The sequence below is a fragment of the Serinus canaria genome, chromosome 5 (assembly GCF_022539315.1).
Source record: "Serinus canaria isolate serCan28SL12 chromosome 5, serCan2020, whole genome shotgun sequence".
In the NCBI taxonomy this organism is placed as follows: Eukaryota; Metazoa; Chordata; class Aves; order Passeriformes; family Fringillidae; genus Serinus; species Serinus canaria.
In genome coordinates this window covers 9664126-9692104 of record NC_066319.1, presented here as the reverse complement: position 1 = coordinate 9692104, position 27979 = coordinate 9664126, and the positions used below count along the sequence as shown (strand labels likewise).

Sequence of the window (27979 nt, the reverse complement as noted above, 5' to 3'; positions counted from 1 at the left end):
TTGAAACCATTTGATAGCAATGTTAAATATGACACTCGCTACCAAAACACAACTTTATTGATTAAACACCAATTAAAAGACCAACTGAATGCAGGACAAAGACATTTCAAAGAGCGTGGTGCAAGTTAGGTGTTGAATTTTTAAGGAGCTGTACAAGAAGGGGAGGTGGCAGTTAAGACAAACAATTTTCTCTCGCAAACTGCTCCGACACAAACAGGTTCAGGTAGAGGCTCAGAAGGTTTTCCATGCACTCATGCAATAGAAACATTCTTGAGCAAGTCCCATGTGAAGTATTGCAGAAATTGCTCCAATCACTCTCATGTTTACATTTGAAAACATAAGAAAGCAAAAACAAATTCTTCTCTAGAATACAAAATGTGTTTTGTTTTCTATGAAGTCACTGGAAGTTCACCAGGAGGAAAGTTTCTCCCACAGCAGCTAAGGTCAACAAAAGTCGTTCTTTGAAAGAGCTGTCAAACATTTCACTGATTTCCTCTCTCAACTCCCTCAGCAGAGGTACTGTGGACTTACCATCTGCATTCAGAATTCTCTCAAAAAGTTTACTCCAGAAATCACTGTCAGGGGTCCTAAAACAAACAGAGCAGCGTTCAGTGAACAATACACACACACACACATATACAGTGTGTCTATCAAAGTCTCCATTTATATTCAGCACCAAACATTCTGGGAGAACCACGCCTGAAAAAATAATTTCACTCACCTGAGAAAATATAAAGGAAAACTAGGAATGTGTTGCTCATTTTATATGTATGGACCACATTCTCTTTCTCCAATAGGTTTCTGGATAATAACTTCACAGTGTAAACCAACTATTTATACACCTCTACTAGCATACCTGACAACTACCATCATTCACACTAAGCCAAGGCAGTTTTAGTTTACGGGAATTATCAAGAACATTTTTGAACCAAACAACTTGGAAAACACTCTTTTCATGAATAAAGGGCAGAGGTAAATCTTATTTACCCACTCGCAAGCTAAGTTAACAGGGCAATACTAAAGGAAAGCTGCAAGAAAAAAAAAATAAGAAAAAGGGGGTTTAGAGCCAGTTTTGCTTCCTTTTTACCCTGCCTTCCATCTGCCAGAGTTCTGTACAGATAATACTTTGGAGACAATTAATAGTAATAAATCCCCTCTCTCCCAGATGTACCCACACAAAACGAATAAAAAGGTTAAGTGACTCATTTAAGTCTCAGAAAACCGATATTAGAGCAAACTCTTTGTTCTTCAGTCTTGCACTGCTCCTGACTACTGAAGCACTTTTCTCCCTCGAGCTAGGAGTTACAGGGACTTTGAAACAAATTATCTGCCTCTGCTGTATCTAAGTGACTCACAAAACAGCAGCATCCAGTCTCAAAATGAATCCAGTCTGTACCATTTGTACTATTTCACTGGTAACTCTTATATTTGCTAAAATAATTAAGTCAATGCAGAACCTAACCAAGAAAAAAAAATGCAAGACTTGAGTCCATTTTCTTAGTGGGATTAGATGAGCAAGAGGTGTAGCAGAGGAGATAAAGTGTTGCTAAGGAGGTGTCAGGAGTTCTGAGTGACAAAAATAGTCCTAAAAATTCAAATGCAGCTTCTATATTCTGCCTCACATAAACCTGCACAGAGGAAGTTTCCTAAAATAGTAGTGAAAACAGAAAAAAATCACCATATCCATTCTTTAATAATGGTAAAAACCCTTCCCTGAAAAACAGGCTGTCAGCATTATACTTGGAAATGAAAAAGACAACTTGATCACAATTTACATTCTACCTTCTCCTAAATCTCTACCACAATGTTTCAGTGGTTTCCATTTGTTCTGTCACCTGTTAAGTGGGTTCTCTTTTATTGAAAGCCATTGACCTTGGAAGAAAAATGCTGTGTTCCATCATGCAATTCCCCACTGCTTTGGTATTTTGCTGAACTGGTAGTAAAATCAGTAGCTCTTGCAGCCATTCTGCTATATCTACATTTGTTTAATAAAAATAATGAAGTCCTGCTTAAAAAAAAAAAAAAAAAAAAAAAAAGCTTTCATAAGATAAGAGGGTCATGGTTGTTGTATTTAATACCAGTATGCCTTCTAGTAAGAAGCCTTATTTCTAGCTGTCAATACCTGAATTCTCAGAACCTTTTTTGAGCAAAGTTATTCTTTCAATAAAATCCTTGGGAAAAAAAAAAACAACAAACCAAAACAACCCCCCAAACAAACTCAAATGAACCTCAAAGAAATAAAAAAAACACTTTCCAAATCACTTTGAGAACTTTGAACACAAAAGACAGAAGCAATGTCATCTTTACAAAAGCAGAATTACTAAAAGCAACAAGAAGAATTCCTGTGTCTTCAGGGGTGTTACAGTGTCACCAGCAGGTGTGGCTGTATGCACAGGAGGAAGAGCAAAATTGATCTCCATCAGCTGACTCTTCTTCCAGGGAATACTCAATTCTGGAGCATCTTCTGATGGATGAAGGCTCCCTTCAGCAGTGAAATTGCTTGTCACAGATTACTTGAAAGCTTCAAACTGACTAGAGCAAGTTTCATCAATCAGTAAGAACTAGACAGATTAAAAGATCCTTGTGTGAATGGAAATGGATTCAGTGCAAATTCCTTGTTCCCACATAATGAAATACCTCATTTACACTGTGGATACAAGACTTCAGTATAATGTGTAACTAAAGCACTTATACAGACATTTATTAGAATAACTGATATTGAAATGTAAGTATATATAATGAATGATAAGTCTATAACACTTTTAGAAGCAAAGCAGAAGAGAGGGTGGAAAAGAAATTCCTTATTTGTACTCTGAACTCCCAAAGTATGAACTGATGTGTGCAGGGGAGTGAGAAGCCATTACAGCCTGCTTCCAGCTCCACAGAACTTGTGCCCAGACTTTATCTTCTTCCTGCTCTGTCACCTGTAGCCCTGCACAGGTCTCACTCCTCAAGACTCCTTCCAATTCCTAACTCAGCCCAAAATCCTAATTTTTTCAAGCCAGCATCCCCAGCTTTGACTACAACTCCTTTCCAATAAACTCCTCCCCTCCAAACTCCACTGACGGACAGACAGCCCTATCCTTCCCAACTCAGACTTACTATTCCTCCTGCTCCAGTTACCCAGACAGTTACTGCTCTTTTCCCATACCCACATCCTGATCAGGTCCCTGACACCATGTCCCAGCCTTCTCAACTCAGGCCTTATGTGGCTTCATCTGCAGTAGCTCAATTTAATTTCTTGCAGAATTAAAGGATAACATAGTAGAAAAACAGATATATAGCCAGTTAAAAAAAAAAAAGGCATTTTTTTCCTCTGTACACAGCTTAAGAAGATTGGATTTTTAAAAAAGGCTGAATACAACAAACTGGGAGATGTAAGCAGTGCAGGTTGCTAGGGAACTGGACAATTCCCAAGCTGGTAGTGGGTTTCCTTAAAGCAATGGTCCTAGGAGTGATCCATGATCCTGAACCAGATACCTGTCCAGCAACTGCTGTCATGAGTGCAGAGTTCTGGAAAATCCTTATGAAATGCCAAGGCAAGAAAATCTGCAGTATGTGCCTAACAAAATAAACAACTGTTCAGTTTAAGAACAAACAAAGGGCACAGGAAGGCAGAGCAGACTTACAGTCAAAACATGCAGCTAAAAGAGAGCAGTAGAATTTAATACCTGAGACAAACAGCAGCTTCCAAAAAGCAGCTGTTTGCACACTTGCATCTTAGATGACAGTTTTAAATTATTTTCTTTGCTGCAGAAGTGTACTGTTTCTACAGCTGTTACACCCTGCCATCAGTGTCTTAGAATGAAAAAAAAAAAAACGCAGAAAGCCAAACGAATCCATTTCTGAGGCAACATGCTCATGTGATCTTTGCCCCCTCACCACCCACCCACTTACAAACTTTCTCCAAGCTTGATCTGTAAGGTGCTGACTAAGTCAGTCTCATCTGAAAGGATAAAAAAATGGAAAAAGCAAAATCATCTCAACCAGATTATTCATATTCAACTTAAAATTGTCTCCTACACAGCACTGAAGCTACCAGTGAACAAGTCCAACAACTTCATAATTTCAGGCCCCACAAAAATAACACTTTTTGGCAAAAACAGCCCCAGGTTGCTGTAAACTCCAAGCTCTGAAGATAGTATCACTATAAAGAAAATGAAGTTAGAGGTCTCTCCTTTACCAGCAGCCCCCTCTGCAAAAGGACTTACTTTGATAAGTTTTGGCTGGTTTTCCAGATGGAATTCTCCTGATAGACCTGGATATGATCCCCAAACAACAGCAAATGGACTATATCTGCAATGCCAACCAAGTCTACCTGTAATCACAACAAACATCACAAAATTCAATGTCTATCAGTTCCTGCTCTTACTGCTTTCACACATTTAAGCTGGAAGCATCTTTATACCAAAATCTTCCAGAGACCTGTTAAGCAAGAAAACTTCAAAAGGTAAAATTCTATTTTCAGTGTAGGTTTCTAAATAAATACAGCAGCTACAATCACTGAACAGCACTGCTAATCCTTTCACTTAATGCCAAAGAGTCCGTCAGATGCAAAATTCTCTTTATTCAGTATTCATTGGTCACAGCTTTCCACAGCACTTGTAAATTTTAACTTAAGAAAATGGGTTTTGGAAAGGAAACACAGAAATTAAGATGTCCTACTAAATACAGACTCACCTGATAAGGAAGAGAACTTTCTGCCAGAAGCTGTTGTCCATGAGGGGTCTGAGCTGTGGGAAAGTTATAGGGCAAGCTGACTCGAGGCAGTACCCTTAAATCCATACTGTGAGAGAAATCCACCACCTTCAGAGCATTTGGCACCTCCTCATTAGAAAACGCATCGCAGATCCTGAGCAGAAGAAGCACATTAGGCAGAAGACGATCCAACAAACTTTTCCTTTCTTTTAGAATTAAATTTAACGGCATGGTGAAGGTGAGTCTTAGCCATGTCAATACTCCCCTCTGACGGCTGCTGTCAGAACTACTGCTTCTAGGGCTGGCCTGGATGGCAAGAGCTCACAGCAGGGAGCTTAGGGATGATAGTGCTGTCTCCACAGTAAGCAACAGGAAACAATAAAGAGTTGAGGATGATGCTATTTTTGTATTTGTCACAGTTATCTGAAACAAAGTCTGTGGACTGTGGTAACAATGTGATGCCTTTTCACTGGTCCTGAAATTATGAGCCAGACACAGGTGATAAAAAGGGGTTATCTTTATAAGGATCCTTATGGTGCACAACACAGCAAATGAAAAGCGCTGTAGATGCACACATAAAGCAGATACAATTTTTATATGTTTAGCAAATTAGCATAACAGACAAGAATCCTCAATTAGAGACATAGGTGATGAGGTAATTTCCCCTGTTCTACCCATTTCTGAACAACCCCCCCCCCCTCAGATGGGAACTAAACTTCGTTTATGAATGTGTCTTCAAGAGCTGTTTTTCAGCCTTGGCTCTCAGAGAGCCTAACCTTGGACCCTGGGGCTTGGAACCACTGGGGAATTTATTTTGTCTTTCTGTCTAATAGAGTAGGTTACATGCTAGCTATAAATGCAATAATAGGCTACAGAGCTACAAATATATACATACGTAAAGAATATAGAGAATAGATAAAAGAAAAAAGGCAAGAATCAATTTGGAATCAGTGTAATGTTTTACATTTCTCCCTCTCCATCTAAATCTCAGAATCCTTGATACAAAAAATAATTAAGCTTGATAATACTTCTACAAACTTCTCCTAGTCTACAGGTGAGGAAGGACAAACCAGAAGGGCAGGGAGGAGTATCTCTATTGACAACTGCCAAGCCAACAATATACACATATCACAGCTCTCACTACTACTCTTCTTACATACTTGTGTGCTCTGAGCTTATTTTCTAAGTTGTACTATGCACTTGTCCTTTTGCTATCTGAAAAACCCCCAAACCATTATCCTAACTTTTTGGCAGTTGTTTTGTATTTGGGAAATATAGCAGGAGGTATCCAAGTCCATCAAGCCACTCTTAGATCAGTGACTTCCAAAACAGGACGCAGCACCCTAAGGGATGTGCAAGACAACCCATTGCAGGATGTGAAGAAAATATTAGAACTTGCATAGTACAGGTATGTAATTTATAAATAATTATGTAAATAAATTATTAATAAAATAATCACAAATAAATTATAAGCAAAATATGTTGGGAGTATGTATGTTAGATGACTGTAGGCTCAGAGAAAATTTAAATTTAATAGCTATTTTTAACATATCAATGATAACTAAGAACAGCCCCAGGGACTTTATGTAATGGAATTATATCTGATTCATTAGACATTCTGGTTACTGGCTTCCCACTGATGCCTGAAGTTTTTAACTTTTATGTATTTTTCATGTATTTGTAGTTCTGTAGACTGTTAAATGCCTCAGTGTAACTTCTAGTACTTTTCCAGCTTTCCTTCCCACAATGAACCAGCATTTATTGACACATTCCTAAAATTTTGTTGTCTTGCCTGTAAGTTCTCCAAGGACACTTTTATTTTGTACCACGTAATCACTGGCATAATAAAGGTAAGAGAGGAGGGCAGAACCCAGGGAGGAGATTATTGTCCAATTAGAGAAGCAGTTGGTTATGTACTGACCAGATATTCTAATTGCCTGATCTTATCAATTGCAAGGATCTAATTTGGGGCACTGCTTTTTGCCATATTATGTACCTGAAGGCACACAACCTTCAAGTAAAGGTTTGCTTTTATATTATCATTCTAACATGGTCTGGAAAAGTTTGCGCTTTATTTCCAGACATCACCACACTGAGTTCACAGATCACATTCCAAGGGATACGTGACTTTGTTAACATAACATGGGAAAGAGCAAAAGAAGAAAATTAGGTCTATGCATTAAGGTACAAGCTGGACTGCAGAGGAAGCTGAACACTTTAGAGTATCTGGATATTCCAGTCCCACCTGTCTTCTGTCTTCTAATCTCTGGGGTTTCAAATATGTAAAGGCAAGTGCAAGTTACAAACTATATTGTGACTTGCATTAGCGGTCTAATACCTTGGTAAAGCAGAAACTTAAATACACAGGTAATAGCAAAACCATTTTGTTGAGCATAAGTTTTACAACATCAATGTATACTATTTCTACAGGAAGGCTTATTTCTAAATAACGTGTTTTCACTCTTATCAGAATACACTGAAGCCTAAAAAACCTGGACTGCAGAATTAGGCCCATTTTGCCAGTGGGCAGGTTCAGCACAAGAGGCACAGAAACGAACTTAAGGAATAGTGTAATTTTCTATAATGCAAGACCATAAAGAATTACACAAGGACAAATTCAGCAATGCACCTCATCATTGCTGCCAAGGATTGCCTACAGCAATTAAAATACAGCACCAGTTACACCCTAAGACTTTACCACCCTCCAGAGCCACACAGCAGCTGAGGGACCCTGTCACAGCCAAGAACTGGAGATGCGCTTCCAGAACTGGGAATTCCTTCGGGTGAGTCCATCCACAGGCAAAGAGGCTTCCAACCATGCTGGGACAGGGCCCAGCTTGACCAGGGAGTAATAAACAAACTGACACCACTTCCACTGCAGGAACATCTGGGGTCAGCCTCCTCCTGTGTTCCTCCCAAACCCTGGCCAGGGCTTAAGGAGCAACCCGGAGAGTTGCCTTTTCTCCTATACCCCGAAAACCCAGGTGTGGCCTTATCTGGTTTCTAAATACAAGAAAGTGAATACATGTTTTGACAACGAGTGGATACACAGATCATATTGCTAATGAGTCTTTGTTAATGAATAGATATAAAGGTAACATTTGATTGGAAGGTCATCTAGAGATCAGCTTTGGCTCAGGGACTGCTGTTCAGGCCTCAGTACTTCAGTACACCAGCTCAAGGGTAGAAGTTACAGCAGCAGGGGAGCTATAGCTGAAATGACTGTTTTGTACCCTCCCATACTGACAGGCAGAGACAAACCTGTCTCCCAGAAACAACACCTCTGGCCTCAGATCTCCATGGACAATCTCAGCTTTGTGCAGCTTCTCTACCACGTGCAGAAGATCATGAACAACCAAGAAGATGATTTCCTTTGTGATGAACTTACGGTCACGGAGAATATCCTGAAAAGAGAATAAATATCTGTCTCTGTACCCTTCTACCTTAGATTAGGTGAAATATTTATTGCTCACTTTTTGTTCCATTATTCATTTGTACAGAGGTAACAGTCCCACCATAAATTCAGTATAATCAGATTTTGCCCAGACAGAATTACAAGAACTGTAAACTAGGAAACATTATTATTCAAAACTGGACTAAAGACCAGGAGGAAGAAATTGACCTGAAGACTGAAATCACTACTGAATTTCATCCTATTTGTATGCAACAATTCAAAATGCACTTAGAAGACTTAAAATGTGAATCATTCAGCAAGACATTAATTGCTATGACCTTGCTGTAGCTGACTGGAATGCATTGAAAGAGGTCAAATTAAACAACAGCTTTAGATGCAAATCTCAGTGTGGAATAACATGTGGGTTTTGGCTCCAGTCCTTTATGAGTCACAAAGACAGAAAATGTGAAAAATTAGTTCAAGATTGTCTCGGAGAAGCACATGATCTATGAATGAGAAACTAGACCCATCTGAGGCATTAACAGACAGCCCTGATTTGTACACAGATAAAGCCCAGAGCATCTGTATTGCAGGATTAGAAAGGAGAAGCTCTTCAGCAAGGAGCATAACACCACTCCAAACTCACTACTGGCACCCAAGCAGGAGTTTGGATCTTCCAACTGTCCTTGGTTTGTCTGTACTGACCCTTAGTGTGAAGCAATTTGTATTCTTGTGCACAATGGCACAGCCATCCTGGTACAGGTAACAGCTGCAATTCTCACTGAAGCTCTGGTCAAAGTCAGAATTCAAACGCTTCTGTAACTCAAGGGTGATATAAAAATCCCAAGGCACAGGCTGAGAATACACCTACAAGAAGGTACATAAGAAGAGCATTTATTTTTGGAATAAAGTGAAAATTGCTCATTTTCATATTCTTCTCATCCTCTTTTTTTTCCCCCCTCCCACTTGATCAAGGAAGACATTTTTCACACTCAGAAACTTTTAATCTATATCTTCAATTAGGAAGAGGACTCAAAGTAGCAAACTTCTTGCATGGAATTCAGAAATTAAGAGTTTATATTAATGGATTAGATTTTACCAGTTCACACTTCTTGTACAATAACCATCATGTGTTTTACCTTTATTGCAAATCCCTTTGCATCCCACTGGAAAATGCATCCAGTTGGAACGGCAAAAAACACCTTGTATTCTTCATCGTTCCAATATTCCATTTTGATGCAGTAAGTCTCATTTCCTGTGTTGAAAGTTTGCATTAATAAACTGTCACAGTAAATAGCTCTTCCCAAGTCATTCCCCACCTGCGGCACATAAAACTACGAGGGTGGATATGAGCCATAATTCAAACCCATTAGAAGACAAACTCTGCACTGCAGAGGGTCTGACACACCTACCCAGCTCAATGTCTTTCTCAACCTCCATGTGAGGCAGAGCTCCAGCCTCCAAATGAAAATCTGGAGAAGCAGCCAGTGATGACATCAAAGAATCTAAAAGCTTTTTACGCTTTTCAGGGCTCCACAGGAACTGAGCCACATCATCATCTAAGAAAACAAACAACATGTAGAGATGAGCTGAAATTGTGTTAACTCTCTGCAGTTTGGTTGTATCTGTCAGTAAAAGTAAGCTGGATACTGGAAACTTTTGATCCACATTCTGATTTACTATTCATCTCTTAGCAAGTCAACTCATCTCTTTTCAATAGTTCTGGGAACTCAATGTGACCCTTGTCTTTAAAACTGCCTTACAGACTTTTATCGTGACGTCTCAAGGATTCTATTGCAGCATCATGCAAGACATATCTTTTGAAAGAGACAAAGCTCTGAATTATTTCAGCCACAGCAGAATTCAAACTCATCCTGCAAATCACCACTCATTTTTTAAATCTATGCCGATAGCAAGTGATTAGTTTGGGGTTTAAGGAAATTTAGTCCTTTGATTACAGCAGAGGTTTTATGTAAGGAAAGGATAACAAAATTGGACTCCAACTCTGCTGTTCCCAGGAATGCTAAGAATTTAATGGCTTTTATCTCCTGGAAGACACCTGTAGGACTGGACTTATTTTCCTTTTTAACAGAACATAAAGTCATCAATAGATGAGTTGATCTGTAAAAACCAAGATAGCCTCAATGTTTACTCTGCTTGATCATTTGAGATAAAACACAAGAACTTGATAGCCTCTACTGCCTTCTCCCAAATGCCGTGGCTGTAATGAGGGAGAACATTTTAAACTTTCACAGTATACATGTAAGAACCAGACTATCTACTGTTATGCCCATACTTGTTTCTAAAGCATGGCAGTAACTACTGCTCAGGAAGCAATTCTGTGAAAGAGCCAGGAAATAGTGTAGGCTGGAGGCTACAATGCCTTCCAAGCCTTTGCCATCACAAACCTAGGAAATTTACTGGCATATTTTGCGGGAATAAACTGACAGACATCTGAAGTAACTTTTATTCTTTACAGGGTATTAAAAATTACTATATCCAGGGTGAGAGCTGCAGTTCAAGGGAGATGTGAAGAAATCAAGGCACAAAGGAACTGGAAAGATCCAAAGTTTAAGAAGCGACCATTAAAACATCTGAACAAATGCTTTCTTTTTTTCTGAAGAGATTTTTCATCTTGCTCTAAAGTTTAGTACATATGATAAAAACAAGACAAAGATCCATCCAAAATATCCCAGGTATTTTAGTAATATGACTTCTAATTGTATTTTCCTTCCAAGTCCCAAGCATGCTTCATCATAAAATAGTCTGCAGGCACATGAGAACATAACTCTCCAGGGCATATACACTGAAATTTCAAATACACAATAAAGCATCATAAACCAAAACCAAAGGAGTTAAAGAAGGTTAAACACCCTGAACACCACCATCCAACACAAATCTAATTCCACAGGCCAGATTTTGAAGGCTTTTTGTGACCATTTCTGTTCTAACTCTAAATATTTAGAACAGAAGAAACAATGCCTTCAACTAGAAGAAAAATAAGCAAAGAAATTGACTATTTAAGTATCAGTACTGCTTTCCATCAATAGGAATAAGAAGGATACTGTGAAGCAGCACAACAGTTTACAGCATAGTTAAAATGCAGATTTAAACCAAAATTATGCAACCTGCACTAGACTCCTAATTCCTATTCATTCATTTCAAAGTAGTAGCTTATCAGCACATCAGGAGACACACAATATGATGACAGAGAAAAAAGAAAGACAAACCAAAACAAAGCTACCTTAGTAGTTATTACTGCCATCCAGGCCAAATTTTTAATTTTAGAATTTGACCTCATTACTGCTACAGACTGCCTGCTTTAAGTAACTTCTCTGTCACCCTAATACTGACATGCTTTGGATGCTGACAAGAATCCTGTACTGCACATCACTGCTGCTTTAGACAAGGGAGACAAGTTCAGTCACCAGTCATAGTAATGGGAAACAGACAAAGCAGAGTGGGAAGGACAGAAAAATCCCCACATTTAGTGACAAGTGCAAGTTATTTATTGTGAGTGAAATTCAGTTTAGTACTAACCAGTAACCCCTTCAGCAGGCAAGCTCTGAGCCAGCTCCAATTTCTCACTGATCTGCAGGTATTTAATAGCAGATGTTTGTGTAACAGAGGACAGAGAACCTCCTGAGACCGAAGCACCTGACGAGTGAGTGTCTTCCAGGCTTGCTTCCATGATCGGGCTGTAAATAAAGCCATCAAGTACTCAGGCGAACCAAAGACACGAGTTGTAGATAACATCAACCCGGGGACTAGGAGAGGATACTGTGCACACCCAGATTTAATTAACATGAAGAAATTCCTTCCCATCCCTAGCAGAAAGCCAGAATTCATGTCAGAACTTCATTTCAGTTTTGATGACTGATTATACTCAGAAATCTTAGTCTAGAGATGATTTTATTAATCTTCTCCTCCACCAAATTTAACTGCTACAACCGAAGACATCCTGAATATTTATCACTACCTTTGCTACAAAATTTCAGTGCTTTCAAAGCAGTGAAGGTTTGGGTGGGAAATATTTCTTCCTAATTATAATCAGCAAGGTTTTCAAGGAACCTCCCAAGTAAAAAACACGTTCACCATGGTATACATGTTTACATCCTAAGAGCTAGCAAATCAACTCAGCTCTAGATTAAGAAACTCCCATACAACAGATGACTTTTCTTCACAATGATAAAAAGCTTTTTCTTCTCCACAGCATTTTTACTGTGTAGAAGAACTAAACTACAAACACTAAAATCATTTTATATAGTCAAAATAAGTATAGGAGCCAATAGTATAAAAGGAACTGATGATTCTGCTCTTCATGCTTGATAATGAAGATAGAAAGCATTTATTAATTTCAATGCAAGTAATTTGGTTAAAAAACCTTGTATTTAAGTCCCACAGCACTAATGCAAAAGGCCAAGTGGGTTTGCTATTACCTCTTCAAACTGCTCAAGGCAAAGGGGACCCTGAGCTAAAGAAATGGCTCTCTCCACGATATTCGGGTCTTTTCCAAAAATTCCTTCCTTAGCAACACTAAAACCACAACAAAAAAGGCAAGCAGGAGAAGGGGCTGTAGGTCCCTTTTTAATTTACTGTTAATTAAAAGAAGGGGCTGTAGGTCCCTTTTAAATTACTGTTAATTACCTCAGTTTCTTTACACTGAGAGCTTCAGTGTATGCCTCTTCACCCACTGGTGTCTCCTGATTCAGAGCTGCACTCTTGGATTCTGGACTGTCTTCCTTCAGTTCACTCTGAGAGAAAGCAGGAGCTGGGACTCTCTGAGCTACCACACCGTGAAAGGGCGTTGAGGCCAGGTGGGCAGCCCTGTTAAAGTCACACGTGTCCTCTGGGTTGGCACAAAGGGTCTTGTTCTTGTAGGAGCCTGTCACAATTGCATCCTCACTCAAACGCTCAATTCCATTCAGCTCATCCTGGAAAAAACAGAAAAGACAGTGAAAGCCTGCAGATTTCATCACAAATCTTTCTTTAGTTAAAAGCTGAACATTTTTCTTCCCTTTCTTCCACTCCACCACCTTCCAACATGAATGGGACATTCAGCCTCCAAGAACTCTACTTATCACAGAATCCCAGAATGCTCCAGGTCAGAAGGGACCTTGGACCTTAAACACCATCCACTTCCACCCCCTCACCACGGCAAGGGACACCTGCCACAAGTGCAGGTTGCTCCAAGCCCCATCCAACCAGGCCTGGAACACTTCCTGGGACAAGGCAGCCGCAGCCACAACATGATATTTCCAGGATAATCTCATCACCACCCCATTCAATTACAGCCATGCCAGGCAGCAGTTTAGAATCCTTCTTTCTTGACCTGTGATGCCAGTCCAGCCAAGCTGACTCAGTCTGACAGCAGCAAAGGCTGCCTTGGTGCCTCCTGGGCAGGAAATCTCCCATGGGCTCAAGTGTTTCCTTACACAGGCTCCTGCTGCTGCTGCGCTTTCCTTGGCACTCAGACAATCCACAGGATTACGAACAGCAAGAGGCTGACAGGCACTTTTCTGATGGGCACGATCTGCTGAACAACTAAGAAGTTACAGTCAGTTACATATTTATTAGAGCAGCTGCTCATCTCCAACAAATTCCTCTCAAGAGTCAAGTCTATTGATCATTTCAATCTACCAGTTTCTACTACAGAACTAGCAGCAAGCCATAGATACAGCTCTCCAGAATAAAGCAGCTTAAATAGTTCTAGGTTGAAGATGAAGAACAGAAGACTATTTCCTCATCAGGGACTCTGAGTAAGCAAATAAAAAGTACCAGTATAAACAGAACACAACATATCCCCTCACACACCCCTACAAGAAACAGTTATTTCAGTTTGCTACAGCAAGGGTTTGATGCTCCCATTTTCCTTCCCTCTGAAATCCAGGTCTTGAATAATTCTACCTTGTATTCTGATTTGTCAAAGTAGAGGATTCATCAAATATAGAGAAAAATGGATCAGCAGCTGGTGGGGGAAGCAGACCTACATCTGTAAAGAAAAAACAAGAAGCTCTATCATATCCACAGGTCTTCCAAAATAGCATATCCAACATTACTTAAAATAGTTAATACACAGTTCTAAAAGTACTGCTCCTGACAGGAAGTTACAGAGCTGGCGTATAAAGAAACCCATTTAAAAAGGTTTGCTTTTGCCACATTAATGAACCACCCATTTACCACCATATTATGTGGGCTAACTTGCTGTGTTTAAACTATGCTTCAGAATTTGTACTTTTTACTGCAAGACTGTCTCATTTCTCTCTTTCTCCTTAGAGTTTGAAAATCTATTTCCACTCTGGCTGTCTGGGGATACATCAGGAGTCTGGATAATCACTGTCAACAACAACAAAAGTCAACTCCGATCAGAAGTAAACTTCTTCAGGATTTGACCTTCTCAATAAAACTTACCAAAATCAACAATATACAATTTTGGGATGTATTCCCCCAGCAAAACCTCTGAGGAAAAAGGACTTAAAGTAGTTATCAATCTCAGGATAGCATTGAACTCTTCTGCAATGTTAGTAAGACTGCAAACATAAAAGATGGAAGAAAACTTTCCAGCTACTGAAAGAAAAATGCTCTTTTTGAAAGTCCTTTCAAATATTGACAGTTCTCAGATGCTCCATGATTTGCTTAATAAAGTACAAGGCACTACTAGCACACACACTGTCATTCTTCTAATCCACCTAAGCTTTGGGTTTTACTTTGCTGCCTTCTTGGTATTCATGGAACACTTCCCTTTAACCAGACCTTCTCATTATTGGTAAAAAACTTGCCTACTTACCCTCAGAACAAGACGGTTTATGTAGCTGAGTATCTTCATAGACCTGGAATTCACTGTGAAAAAGATAAAATAAACAAGTTTGTAGTCTACAGACCTTCAGAAAACCTAAGTAAGCTCTGTAAAAAAGGCAAGCCAAGATGACAAATGCTTCTTGCAAGAAGTTAAGATCCCTCAGACAAATAATCAAACAGATGGAGAAAGAGCACAGATTCTGGTTACAGGCTGATGCCAAGGCTATATTCCATTCTACCTGAGAAAACAGGCTGCTAGTGATCCGTGTTACTAATCGTTCCTACATAGTCTCACAAGTGTTCTCCCTGCTAGCTCAAAAACCCCTCTATTACCTTTGTGACTGAGGCTGTTTCTCCCCATATTCTTTGGCATTGGAAAAAGTAAATCCTTGCATTCCCAAAGGTGTGGAAGCTGCCATTACCTCTGCTGCCTGTGGAAACAAAGCCACATTTCGGTTCTACAGTGGTAGAATCGCAAGCCAGGCAAAAAGGTTCCAAAATCATGAAGATAATCCTACGTAGCCATTAAAACCCTGATAGAAAAAGGTTGCCTTTAGCCAGTTTTATTTGTACTTAGCTTACCTGCATGAAGAAAGTAAAGTCCACTTTTATTGCACAGTGAAGTTAAAAGACATCATTTACTCTTTTCAACCATATTTATACTTTCATAGGAGATTTTATTTGCCCTGCAACTATCCAGGACATATGTAAGCAGTTAGGTAGCTTACAAAGTCACAACTCTGTTTCATTATTTAAAAAACGTACTGTGAAGACATTGTTTGGAAACAGAGAAGGAAGAGATAGAGAATATACTTTACTAGTGAAGAATCCTTTCAAAAGAAATTTAAAATGTGTTAGAATAACATCAGAAAATGTCCCTTTTGGCTTTCTTGGGTACTTTTATTTAAAATTGCAGCTATTTGCAGTTAAATAAGGACAATACCTGTTCATGTGGTTGTTGCTGCTTGTTATCTTCTTTCTTCTTTAATTTCTTTTCCAGCTCCTCAATTTTCCTTTGTATTTCTTCTTTCTTTTGTTCTATGGCTTGTATTTCATCTGAGGAAAAAACACCTCTAAGGCCCAGTGCCTATTTCACATAAAATTGGTGGCTGCAGCCTAAATTGTCAAGGGGCCAAAACTTCTGGTGGTCTTTCCCTGTCCCACAGCTTCCACATAAAGCTGTTGAATGTGTTACTGTCTCTGCACCACACAGCAGGTAAACAACTAGTTCTGTAGAAATAGAGATGCAGCTGCAATAGCAGACAGATGCAAATACAATTTTATGATCCCATCTGGAATGCCTTACTTCCTCTAACCCACTTTGGAACATACCTTCATCTTTCTTTCTCGCTTTCTTCCTGTAGATTTCAGCTCGGATCTCTTCAAAAGAGAATTCATCCACTCCAGCATAAACTTTCTCTTTGCAGTACATCACCATCTCTTTCTTTGCCTCAGCATCCTGCTGCTGATGCTGCACTCGCTGCAGTGGGTCCTCCCGCTCCTCAGGTTTGCGAGTACTTAAAACACGGTTTATGCTGGGCTCAATTTTGCAGGGAGTCCTGAAAAGTAGGAATTTATTACTTTGGCTTTGTGAACTTCACTGTAGCACAGAAAAGCAGGCATGGGAGACAACAGGACTAATTTCAGAACCTAGTTTGGAGTAAAGACATTCTCTTCTGTACTTAGAAAAAACACATGAGAAAATTGGAATGAGTAACACCAAACTACTCAGAATTGTGTGATAACTAAAACAAAACAAACAACAACAAACAAAACAAGACAAATCCAACCTAATGTGTTTATAAGGTACAGTCAAAAACAAATAAAATTCTTGTGATGTCTGAACTGCCCTGCATCCTGTAGCAGGATCTGTTCAATTTAGTTCCATTGAGCTGTGTGACCACAGGCATGACAACTCTCTAAACTCTGGTTTGCAGAATGATTATCTGGGAGACAAGGAACACAGGAGAAAAGGGACTTAAAAACGGACATTCTTGGGCCAGATGAAACACACATTCTAATTCCAGGAGAGAAGAAGCAGTGCTGGTATGGCTTTACAAACACCAGGAATCCAGCTGACTTCAACTGGATAAACTCAAATCTGGGAGTGATCATAGAGAAAACAGATGCTCCTAATACTTGGGAGATTAAAGCTTTATTGGAGGATTGTGGGGATCTTGGAGTACCAAGATCCCAAAAGGATCCTTCTGCCAAAAACCCTGGATGACAGCTGATGGCATGATTTGCATAACATTTACACAGTTTCATCATAACTCTTCCACATTTGGCAGGTAACAATGGTATCATAAGGAAATGGATTAAAAGACAGAAAAAAAACCCAAAAATCTACTTGTAAGATTTCCACTACATAATCTAAACCAACATGCCAAATCTCAGCCTAAGTCCCTTACAGCTAACTTAGCCTCATGCTCTGTTCTATACCACTCCTTCCCTCCCCCTGCTATGAAAAGCCACTGCCTTGGTAAGTAACAAATCTTCATCCCAGAGAAAAGGGCATGCCAACATATTTACCCTCTGATGTGCCATCACTAACTTCCAGGAGAAAGAAAGAATCTTACAGTTTAAACAGGAATGCAGATTTTACATATTTGTCAACTGAACCATGGCACAGCCACGGCCAGAGCCATTCTGCAGTCCACATGCAATCCCTGCCGTTCACCGACTCTCAGCATTCTTGGGTTCCATGCAATTCAGACCTCTGGGAACTGTCTGTAACACCAAACAGTCTCTTCCACTCCTCTCTCAGAAGGAGCCTGTCTATTCCCTGGCCATCATTAGCCACAGAAAGGCAGAGCAACCTTGAAAAGAATGTGTTTTCCTCTGCTCTAATTAAACCACCCCATCTCCTGGGATTTATCAGCATTTCAGGGAGCACTGTACAAGCAGCACACTCACTCCTCCACGACCTAAGCAACACTGTTGGCATGGCAACTCTGATAGCTCCTTTCAGTATAAAACTCCAGATATGCTGAGCACAGAGTTCCCAAGACAGGAAAAAAATCACCCACAAATCTGCTTCCATTTGGGGCTCTTTCACAGCAAACAGCACCCCAAGACAGTTAGCTTGTGGTTTTGTGTAAACACACTGAGCTAAGCTATTAAACTCATTAGCATATATTAATATGATATAGGCTCCCACATCATGAGCAGCAATGAACACTCCCCACGTCCTTATGCAACCCCTGCTGAAGCCTCTGTCTTCAAGCTGCAGCACTAATTGCTTCCAGGCCGACCGATTTTTAAATTCTTCCAGCTCGAGAGGCTTAAGTACTTGGCAAAACAAGTCCCAATTTTAGGAAGTGGCTTTGAGAATTCCAAATGCAACCCCCCCACCTCAAACTCAAGACTCACATCATTTGTGGCTGAGCTGACTCGTCCACATAGGGGGTGAAGCTGGGCACTGGGTGGGGCACTTCCAAGCCAGAGCTCACAGTGCTTCGAGGACGACGCTGGGGAAGGAAAGGCAACATTAACAACACAGGGGTGCATTTCAGTCTCCACATCCCTCTACATTCTGCATCTCCCTTTTCTTCATCTCTCTCATCTGGATGTTTTCTGTTATAGATGATTAAACTTGATGGAGACTTCTCCAATGAATTCCCTTCTGACACAGTCACAGCCCACCAGCTGAACCCTGGCACCTAAAAGGCTCCTCCTGCATGTCCTCACCAGGCCCAGTGCCTCTTATTCTGAGGGAATGTCTATACATATTGAGGAATATATATCTATACACATTATCCTAGTCAGCCTGGGTATTCCTTATTTTCCACAGATGCCACAGTTCTCATTTTACAGCCAAGACTGTCCCAATTCTATGATAATATTCATTCTCCTGTCCACAATCAGCCTCCACAGTTGGAGTTTGTTTTTTTCTCAGTTTTCCCATCAAAGGCCATTGCAGCCCCACAAAAATCCTTTAACAGCTTCCAAGCTCCATTAGTAAAGAGAAGAGGTGGAATTTGGCCTGACAACACACTACTCTCATCTGCCTATTTCAATTCCCTGAGACTCTTCAGCACAAAATAAGTTACATGGTGAGAATACTTCAAAAACTCACTCCTTTTTTCCATCATTTCCCAAACTACTTTTGAGGCATCTTTAGCAATAAGAGAAACCCCTTCTTCCATGCGCAGGTTTTAATATGCCAGAGAATTCATCAAAGGTTATTCTTGCACTGCCCTTCAATGGAGTGGAATTAAACATCCCTGACTCTTCTGCCAGAAACAGGATATTTTATTTAATTACCTCTAAGAAAGTTCATTAAGAGGGGAGCAGAGACTACTCTAAGGGCAGACATTAAAATAAATATGGAACCACTCAGAGACCAGAATGAATGTTTTAAAAAGCACAAAGAGATTGGCAAAATAAATTTTATATTAATAATTCTTCCTCATTCTTCTCAGCTATATTAAATCTATGATTTAGTTAACTTTGCCAGTCATTTAACCAAACTGCTTTCTATCTGAAAAGCATGTCCTTGAAGTTGCCAAGAATTTCAGACTGGTTGCATCCCTCCCTCATTCGAGTTTTTCTTACCAAGCTTCACTTATAACAATGACCATAATGAAAAAGTGAAAATACTTTCATTATCTCGATGCCTGAAGTTTTTAGCTTTTATGTATTCTTCATGTATTTGGAGTTCTGTAGACTGTTAAATGCCTCAGTGCCACTTCCAGTACTTTCCCACCTTTCTTTCCCACAGCGAACAGGCCCTTATTGACACATTCCTAAAATTGTGTTATCTCTTGCCTGCTACTTCTCCAAGGACGTTTTATTTTGCAATCACTGGCATAAGAGTAGGGAAGGAGGGCAGATGCCAGGGAGGAGATTACCTAACCAACTGCTTCTCTCATTGGACAACATTGGCCAGATATTCCAATAGCCCAATTCTATCTATTCTAAGGACCGAATTCTGAGCAATGGCTTTTTGCCATACTCTGGACCTGAAGGCTTTCAAGGAAAGCTTTGCTTTTACATTATCATTCTAACATGGTCTGGAAAGGTTTGTGTTCCACACCACGTGACCAACAGAACAGACCACGGGGGACACAAGCATCATAAAGTCACCCTAGCACATCCAGGCATCAGCCTCGTGACTTTCTATTCCTCTTTTCTCAGCTACAAAGAACATGGCAACACTGGGGCTTATCTGAGCACCTACGAAACAAACCTGAGCTCACGGGATTGATTCCCTTCACATAAGATCTTCCATCACTTCTCTACAACAGCCTCAACACCTGTAGCACAGCTGCTCCTTTTGATGTTTAGTTTAAGCCACTGGAAGCTACTCTCTGTCATCCTATTGCCAGGATAAATATTCCATTGATACTGCACTTGAATTCTTTTGATCTGCTCTCTTCTGTTTTCCTCACAAGCACTTCAAAACAAGACTTGCAGAATGCTGCACAGGCCTTCTCTGCACAAGACAGCCAACAAGTTCTTCCTTCAGGTTTCCAAAATAATTCAACTCTTACGCTTCTGTCTTACAGGTTTAACTCATGCCTGGCTTCTCTCCCCTTCCCTCGTATTCTGCCTCTTACATTCCTTTTCTGCCCTCCAAACATTTCAGCAAGCCACCTCTGCCAATTCTTCTGCTTAGCAAGAATTTCCTGCAGGAAGGGTCAGAGCCTGGCCTTGGTTTTAGAACTCCACAGAGAGTTTTTCAACCTTATTCAAGCAATATCAGCCTGTTTATCTTGAGCAGAGTACACATGGCCAGGGAGTCTTTAGGAGAGCAACCATTCACAAGGCCGTGCAGTGACAGGACAACGGGGAATGGCCTTAAGCCAAAGGAGGGTGGCTTTGGATGAGATATTGGGAAGAAATTCTTCCCTGGGAGGATGCTGAGGCCCTGGCAAAGGTTGTCTGCAGGAGCTGTGGCTGATCCATCCTTGGGAGTGCCCAAGGCAAAGTTACATGGGCTTGGAGCAATCTGGACTACTGGAAGGTGAAACCAGATGATCTATAATGCTCCCAAGCCAAACAATTTCACAATTTTATCATTTAATCTGTATTTACAATAGACACAAACCACAGGCAAGGGAGAAAGAGACAACCTCTGTTTCAGCAACCAGAAGTCATCAGCTTACACACACCTTCTTCTCTTTTCCCCGTTCATTTTGAGCCTCCTTACCCTTCCAGAGTTCCATGGTCCTGCACTGAGTTCATTCTCCTTGGCCCTGGGAACTGGAGGTGCTGGCCATGACTGTGCTGTAAGTGTGGGAATCTCAGGTCCAGACACAGAATTTTCATCAAATACAGCAAAACTTGGAGCATTTGGAAGCTGTAGAGAAGCTTGAGGCTGGCAGCTTCTGTTCGGGTTCATGACTATATGCAAGAAGATTTATGTCAATTAACCTTCAACCATCACATTCAATTGCAAATCTCATTATAAAGACATTCAACTCCTTCAATAACAGGGTTTTTAGCTCTTTAATGTACCTTTAACTGCATCTCCCACACGACTAATGGGGGCTTTCACTTTCTTCTTCCCTCTGCCTTTGAGATCTGCCAGTGAACTTCTCTGAGGCTCTGCAATTTCCAACAATCCTATATTGTCTCCATCAGGACTTTCCTCAAGTGCCAGTAGTGTCTGACGAGAAACACGGGCCTGAAACTGCCTAGAAAAAAAATATTGGAGAAGTCAGCATAACCTTCCCTATCCCGAGAACCCAGGTGAGCACCTAAGCTCTTTCCTTACTTGTGGTGAGCCTGGAGTTTGTCCAAAGGCTCAGCCTTGCGCTGGAGTCCTTCCTGGAATATCACATCTGCTTTCCTGAAGCTGCCCCTGGCCTCGAGTGCCTCCGCCCAGGTGATGTAGAGCAGGGCCAGCGTGGTGCCGATCTCCTGGCTGTGCAGGTAACTGTACAGATCCAAGGGCTCGTTGCAGCAATCACCCTGAAATGACCCAGGGAAGTCTGTAATCACACAGCACTGCAGGGGGGTCCCAGTCAAATCTGCTTTTCCATGCCTCCAGCAAGACCCCAGTGATTTCAATACAAGTCTGACAGGAACAGTTCTAAGGCCAATACACAGAATTTTATCATTTCTTATTTGAATCTGCGGTAATTCAATTATTGAATTGCACCATATAAGTATTCCTGAGAATGAACAGTTATTTTAGCTTCAGATGAAGTAAAGCACATTCCTTGCCACTTTTGGAACTAGTAGATTTCCTCAGCAAGCTAAAGCTGGGGAAAAGCTGTTTCGTAAAGAACTTAACAAAAATTACAGCAATGGAGAGACAGGACAGGACCAGAACACACTTAGCTTGCTTTAGAGTTTAAAAGGATAGGGATAGAAGACAGCTAAAAGCTAAAATATCTGGTAGGACAGATATATTTTAGATGTTGTATCTTTAAATCTCTTCTCTTTCTCCTTAAATAAATATTTGAACTCTATTTATTCAAGGCAGCTTTTTCAAAACAAAAACTTCTAGGGTTTGTAGCTGTCCAAAGTGAACAACCCTAAAAAACAGTCTGGAAACGCAAAGCAGAATTCAAGAGTAACATTTGCAGAAAAATACATCCAATAGTGCACTTGTTGTACAACACTGTTTGACTCTTGTCACCAGAATCAACTTAGCTGTGTGCAGACAACAGGAAAAGATCCCAAGGAAAAGCAGCACCCAAGAGGTGTTCCCAAAACACTCACAAACTTGAGCCAGAGATTAAGATAGCGAGGATCTTTGTAGTATTGCTGGTGCCCGTGGAGGGCTTGCACTGCCCTTTCCAGAACTGCTGCCAGGTTGCCATCCTTGCCACCCCCAGGGAAGGCCTGCTCAGTCCACCTGATGTACCTAGAGACAGAATGTGTTCACAGCAAGTCAGTTCTTAATAAGTGTCTGTAAAATACAAAGAGATTAAGAAAAAAACAGGCATAACATTGAAACACAATATAATAATTAAAAATAATTATAAAACTTAGCTTTCAATGAGTTCCTTATTAAATTAGAATGTTTTTCCCTTGCTTTTACAAGAATATGTGGCCATTTAACTTTTTTTTTCTGAAATAAAGAAAAACTTACCGCTCCCAGACATCCAGAGGATCATCTCCAGAGTAAAATCGTATTTCTGCTTCAAACTCCCTAAAACATAACATTATTCATCCAATAAATACCTTTGTATCACTGTAAGTTGATCTTGTATATTACAAATTAAGAGTTAATAATTAATTTAAAAGCATAGCCAAATCTCCCTAGTGTTTGCTGTTTAAAAGCTCCATTGAAAAATGAAAAAGTTAAAGTCTGTACTATACAACACCTGCACTGAGTAGTTCTAAAATCCAAGAGCATGGTAATAGCACTGACATCAATTACTAAACACCTTTTATGCCTTTTTTAATGCCTATGAGTTTCGTACAGTTAAAAAAGATATAGAGAAAATGAGGAGGGAGGAAGATAAGAGGAAAGAAGCTGTTATAACATAACTTACTGTTTTTTAAGCTGCACAGCAGTGTGGCTGGAAGAGTCCTGCTGAGACAGTGCCTCATGCAAGCTGGACATCACCCGTCCCTGCCTGAGGGGCTGCACATTCTCCTTGCTCAGCTCCCACTCGTGGCTGTCCTCCTGGGACATGACCACCTCTCCTCCAATCCTGAAGGCTTCTCCTTTAATCCTGCATTTTAAAAGAAATGGACACCTGTACGGCTGGGTACTGAGTTGAAACCTGATAGAGACAGCCTTCCTAAGCCAATTCACTCTGAATTCCTGTGCAGCCCGAATACACCGCTTGGATACCCAACTTTTATGGGGTTTTTGGAGGGACTTGGGGGTTTAATTCTCCCCTACCAGAAATATATAAAAAAAAGCGCCCATCTTGACAATGAAGAACCGCACGCAAGCAACATTAGCAGAAAAAGCTACTAAGATTAAACCATCTCCATCCCCGGTGATTGCCCCTTTCTGTAGACTGTTATGACCCCCGAGACCGACCCCACCCTCCTCACAGGGGCTGCCGACGGCTGCGCTCCGGCCAGGGGGAGCCTCAGCCAGACTTAGTCGGGACCCTCTGGTCCTTCACCAGTTCGACCAGCGGTTCCAGCAGGTGGGGGGCACAGCCGAGCCTCGACCCCTGCCGGGGGACGGCGGGCAGAGCGGCGGGGACTCCCTGCTGGCACCGACGGAAGGCGAGGCTGTTGGTTCTCTGGGACGCATCGCCCCACGCCGGGACCGGGCAGCCCGCGCTGTCCGGGCACCCCAGCGCCGTGCCGGGCAGAAAAATACGCCTCAGAACGCCACAGCCGCGAGCGCCAAGTAATTTATATCCTAAAGCCCCTCAGGGATTCCACACAGACATCGCCCCTCCACCCTACACACCTCACTGCTCCTCACAGACCCCCAGAGACACCCACAGCCCCTCACGGGCCTCTCTGTGCCCCTCAGACCCGCGCACCCCACAGCCCTCAGCTGCGCGCCCCTCACGAATCCCGGAGCCGTCAGTCCCGTGCAACTCAGTACTTAGAGCCCCTCAGCCCCACAGGAATGCCACAGCCTACTCACCTCACAGCTCCTCAACGCCACAGGGATCCCACAAACCCTCTCAGCCCCTCATGGATCCCCGAGCGCCTCTCAAGGACCCCACAGCTCCACAACCACCTCACAACACCGAAGGCCGCCTCAGTCCCTTATGGACCCTACAACCATGAGCCCCCGAGCACCTTGCAGCTCCTCACGGACTCCACAGCATCCCCCCAGATCCTCGAGGGCCCCTCACGGCCCACAGCCCCTCACAGACTCCACAAGTCCTCAGCCCACCGCAGCCCCACAGGCGCGCGCCCCCCTCACGGACCAAACAATCCTCAGTCCCGCTCCCTTCACAGCCTCTAAGGCCGCCTGGGTCCCTCAGGGACACCACAACCCTCAACCGCCGCGCGCGTCTCACCCCACACGGCCTCATCCCTCAGGGACCCCGATGCACCGCAGGCCGCCCTAGTCCCGCAAACCCCTCCCAGCCGGACGTACCGCACACAGCTCTCCAGTACCGCGGTACGTCCGGACCGACACAGCACCGCAGCAACGCTAATGCCGTAACGGCGGCGCCGCCGCCTCAGAATTCAAACTTCTCCCACCTCCTCATTGGTCGCGCCCCACCTCACGTGATTGACGCCGTCCTGCGTCGCCTCGGGGCACCACGGGAAATGAAGTTCCCGCCTCATCGGCGGCGCCGGCGGGAAATAAATTTTATAAATACGGCCCTCGCAGTTGATCAAATCTGAAAGGCATACACCTGTTCCGGCTCCCGTATGTTCCCGCCCTTTCCCTCTGCTAACCGCTGGCACTCACTGATTCTACACATTATTCCTCTGTCTTAAATTCATACTGTCATTTTTTCTGGGGCACTCACCTCATGCAACTGGAGATGTGTTCCGCTTTAGAAACACAGAAAACCTCACTTTTTGGATATCTCTGAAAAATAAATGGTTTGACACTCCCAAAAGTGACTCCCAAAAGTGTAAGGCTGTATTAATAAGATGCTTAGTTCCATTAATCACCTTCTCTCTACAAGTATAAAAGAAATTGGTGATTCTGCTTTTCATATTTGATAATGAGGATAGAAAGCAATTATTAATTTCACTGCAAGTTATTTGGTTAAAAAATCTTGTATTTAAGTCCCACGGTACTAATGCAAACAGCCAAGTGGGTTTCCCATCACCTCTTCAATCTGCTCAAGGCAAAGGGGACCATGAGCTAAAGAAATGGCTCTCTCCACGATATTCGGGTCTTTTCCAAAAACTCCTTCCTTAGCAACACTAAAACCACAACAAGAAAGGCAAGCAGGAGAAGGGGCTGTAGGTCCTTTACTGTTAATTACCTCAGTTTCTTTACACTGAGAGCTTCAGTGTATGCCTCTTCACCCACTGGTGTCTCCTGATTCAGAGCTGCACTCTTGGATTCTGGACTGTCTTCCTTCAGTTCACTCTGAGAGAAAGCAGGAGCTGGGACTCTCTGAGCTACCACCCCGTGAAAGGGCGTTGAGGCCAGGTGGGCAGCCCTGTTAAAGTCACACGTGTCCTCTGGGTTGGCACAAAGGGTCTTGTTCTTGTAGGAGCCTGTCACAATTGCATCCTCACTCAAACGCTCAATTCCATTCAGCTCATCCTGGAAAAAACAGAAAAGACAGTGAAAGCCTGCAGATTTCATCACAAATCTTTCTTTAGTTAAAAGCTGAACATTTTTCTTCCCTTTCTTCCACCACCTTCCAACATGAATGGGACATTCAGCCTCCAAGAACTCTACTTATCACAGAATCCCAGAATGCTCCAGGTCAGAAGGGACCTTAAACACCATCCACTTCCACCCCCTCACCACGGCAAGGGACACCTGCCACAAGTGCAGGTTGCTCCAAGCCCCATCCAACCAGGCCTGGAACACTTCCTGGGACAAGGCAGCCGCAGCCACAACATGATATTTCCAGGATAATCTCATCACCACCCCATTCAATTACAGCCATGCCAGGCAGCAGTTTAGAATCCTTCTTTCTTGACCTGTGATGCCAGTCCAGCCAAGCTGACTCAGTCTGACAGCAGCAAAGGCTGCCTTGGTGCCTCCTGGGCAGGAAATCTCCCATGGGCTCAAGTGTTTCCTTACACAGGCTCCTGCTGCTGCTGCGCTTTCCTTGGCACTCAGACAATCCACAGGATTACGAACAGCAAGAGGCTGACGGGCACTTTTCTGATGGGCACGATCTGCTGAACAACTAAGAAGAAGTTACAGTCAGTCACATATTTATTAGAGCAGCTGCCCATCTCCAACAAATTCCTCGCAAGAGTCAAGTCTATTGATCATTTCAATCTACCAGTTTCTACTACAGAACTAGCAGCAAGCCATAGATACAGCTCTCCAGAATAAAGCAGCTTAAATAGTTCTAGGTTGAAGATGAAGAAAAGAAGACTATTTCCTCATCAGGGACTCTGAGTAAGCAAATAAAAAGTACCAGTATAAACAGAACACAACCCCCTCCCACACCAAGCAGCTAACAGTTATTTCAGTTTGCTACAGCAAGGGTTTGATGCTCCCATTTTCCTTCCCTCTGAAATCCAGGTCTTGAATAATTCTACCTTGTATTCTGATTTGTCAAAGTAGAGGATTCACCAAATATAGAGAAAAATAGAACAGCAGCCAGTGGGGGAAGCAGACCTACATCTGTAAAGAAAAAACAAGAGGCTCTATCATATCCACAGGTCTTCCAAAACAGTATATCCAACATTACTTAAAATAGTTAATACACAGTCTTAAAACTACTGTTCTAGCAGGTGTCCATCGTAACATGAGGAAATGGATTCAAAGACAGAAAAACAAAATGAACTTATGAGATTTCATCTACATAATCTAAACCAAAATGCCAAGTCCCTTACAGCTAACTTAGCCTCATGCTCTGTTCTATACCACTCCTTCCCTCCCCCTGCTATGAAAAGCCACTGCCTTGGTAAGTAACAAATCTTCATCCCAGAGAAAAGGGCATGCCAACATATTTACCCTCTGATGTGCCATCAATGACTTCCAGGAGAAAGAAAGAATCTTACAGTTTAAACAGGAATGCAGATTTTACATATTTGTCAACTGAACCATGGCACAGCCACGGCCAGAGCCATTCTGCAGTCCACATGCAATCCCTGCTGCTCACCACCTCTCAGCATTCCTGGGTTCCATGCAATTCAGACCTCTGGGAACTGTAACACCAAACAGTCTCTTCCACTCCTCTCTCAGAAGGAGCCTGTCTATTCCCTGGCCATCATTAGCCACAGAAAGGCAGAGCAACCTTGAAAAGAATGTGTTTTCCTCTGCTCTAATTAAACCACCCCATCTCCTGGGATTTATCAGCATTTCAGGGAGCACTGTATAAGAAGGACACTCACTCCTCCATTCTGGGATCATACTTACAGTAAAATGGACATATATTTAATGAACCGGCCTAACCTTCTGGAACTAAAGAACAAGGTCATTTTTGTGGAGAGAAAAGCTGATTTGCAAGAATAAAGAAGCAGCAGCAAAGCTAGTGAAAAACATAGCGGTGTCCACCCGAGTAAAATGACGCTTACCAGCACCTACCAATTAGATTAAGAAAAAGA

General features: G+C 41.9%; 1 protein-coding gene across 3 annotated transcripts; it reads right to left on the bottom strand.

Annotated features, from left to right (window-relative positions):
- Positions 1-22: 22 nt before the first annotated feature.
- Positions 23-25025, bottom strand: BUB1B (BUB1 mitotic checkpoint serine/threonine kinase B). Of its 3 annotated transcripts, XM_050974728.1 has the most exons (24): positions 24873-25025; positions 23344-23526; positions 22938-22997; positions 22565-22709; positions 21612-21808; positions 21353-21531; positions 21045-21238; positions 18263-18360; positions 16223-16449; positions 15834-15946; positions 15224-15321; positions 14880-14932; positions 14000-14084; positions 13528-13636; positions 12740-13026; positions 11633-11790; positions 9505-9651; positions 9232-9347; positions 8798-8959; positions 7960-8102; positions 4681-4852; positions 4212-4318; positions 1873-2005; positions 506-587 (listed from the first exon to the last, which is right to left on the bottom strand). In XM_050974728.1, the coding sequence occupies exons 2-24, from the start codon at positions 23484-23486 to the stop codon at positions 579-581; spliced, it is 3135 nt and encodes a 1044-aa protein (XP_050830685.1). In that variant the 5' UTR covers positions 23487-23526; positions 24873-25025; the 3' UTR covers positions 506-578. The 3 variants fall into 3 exon arrangements, with proteins under 3 accessions (XP_009095523.3, XP_050830684.1, XP_050830685.1); XM_009097275.4 differs by lacking the exon at positions 1873-2005 and having other exon boundaries at positions 23-587; XM_050974727.1 differs by having other exon boundaries at positions 454-2005.
- Between the last annotated feature and the right edge of the window lie 2954 nt (positions 25026-27979).

Bases quoted from the DNA above. Each gene is read 5' to 3' on its own strand.
- BUB1B (XM_009097275.4), bottom strand. From the start codon at position 23,486: ATGTCCCAGGAGGACAGCCACGAGTGGGAGCTGAGCAAGGAGAATGTG. The intron at 4,853-7,959 runs GTTTGTCTCTGC...TCTTCTGCTCAG, and splicing joins GTGTTGTTTCTGGGAGACAG to GATCTGCGATGCGTTTTCTA. The intron at 588-4,211 runs GTAAGTCCTTTT...TGTTTGTTTTAG, and splicing joins ACCAGCCAAAACTTATCAAA to GACCCCTGACAGTGATTTCT.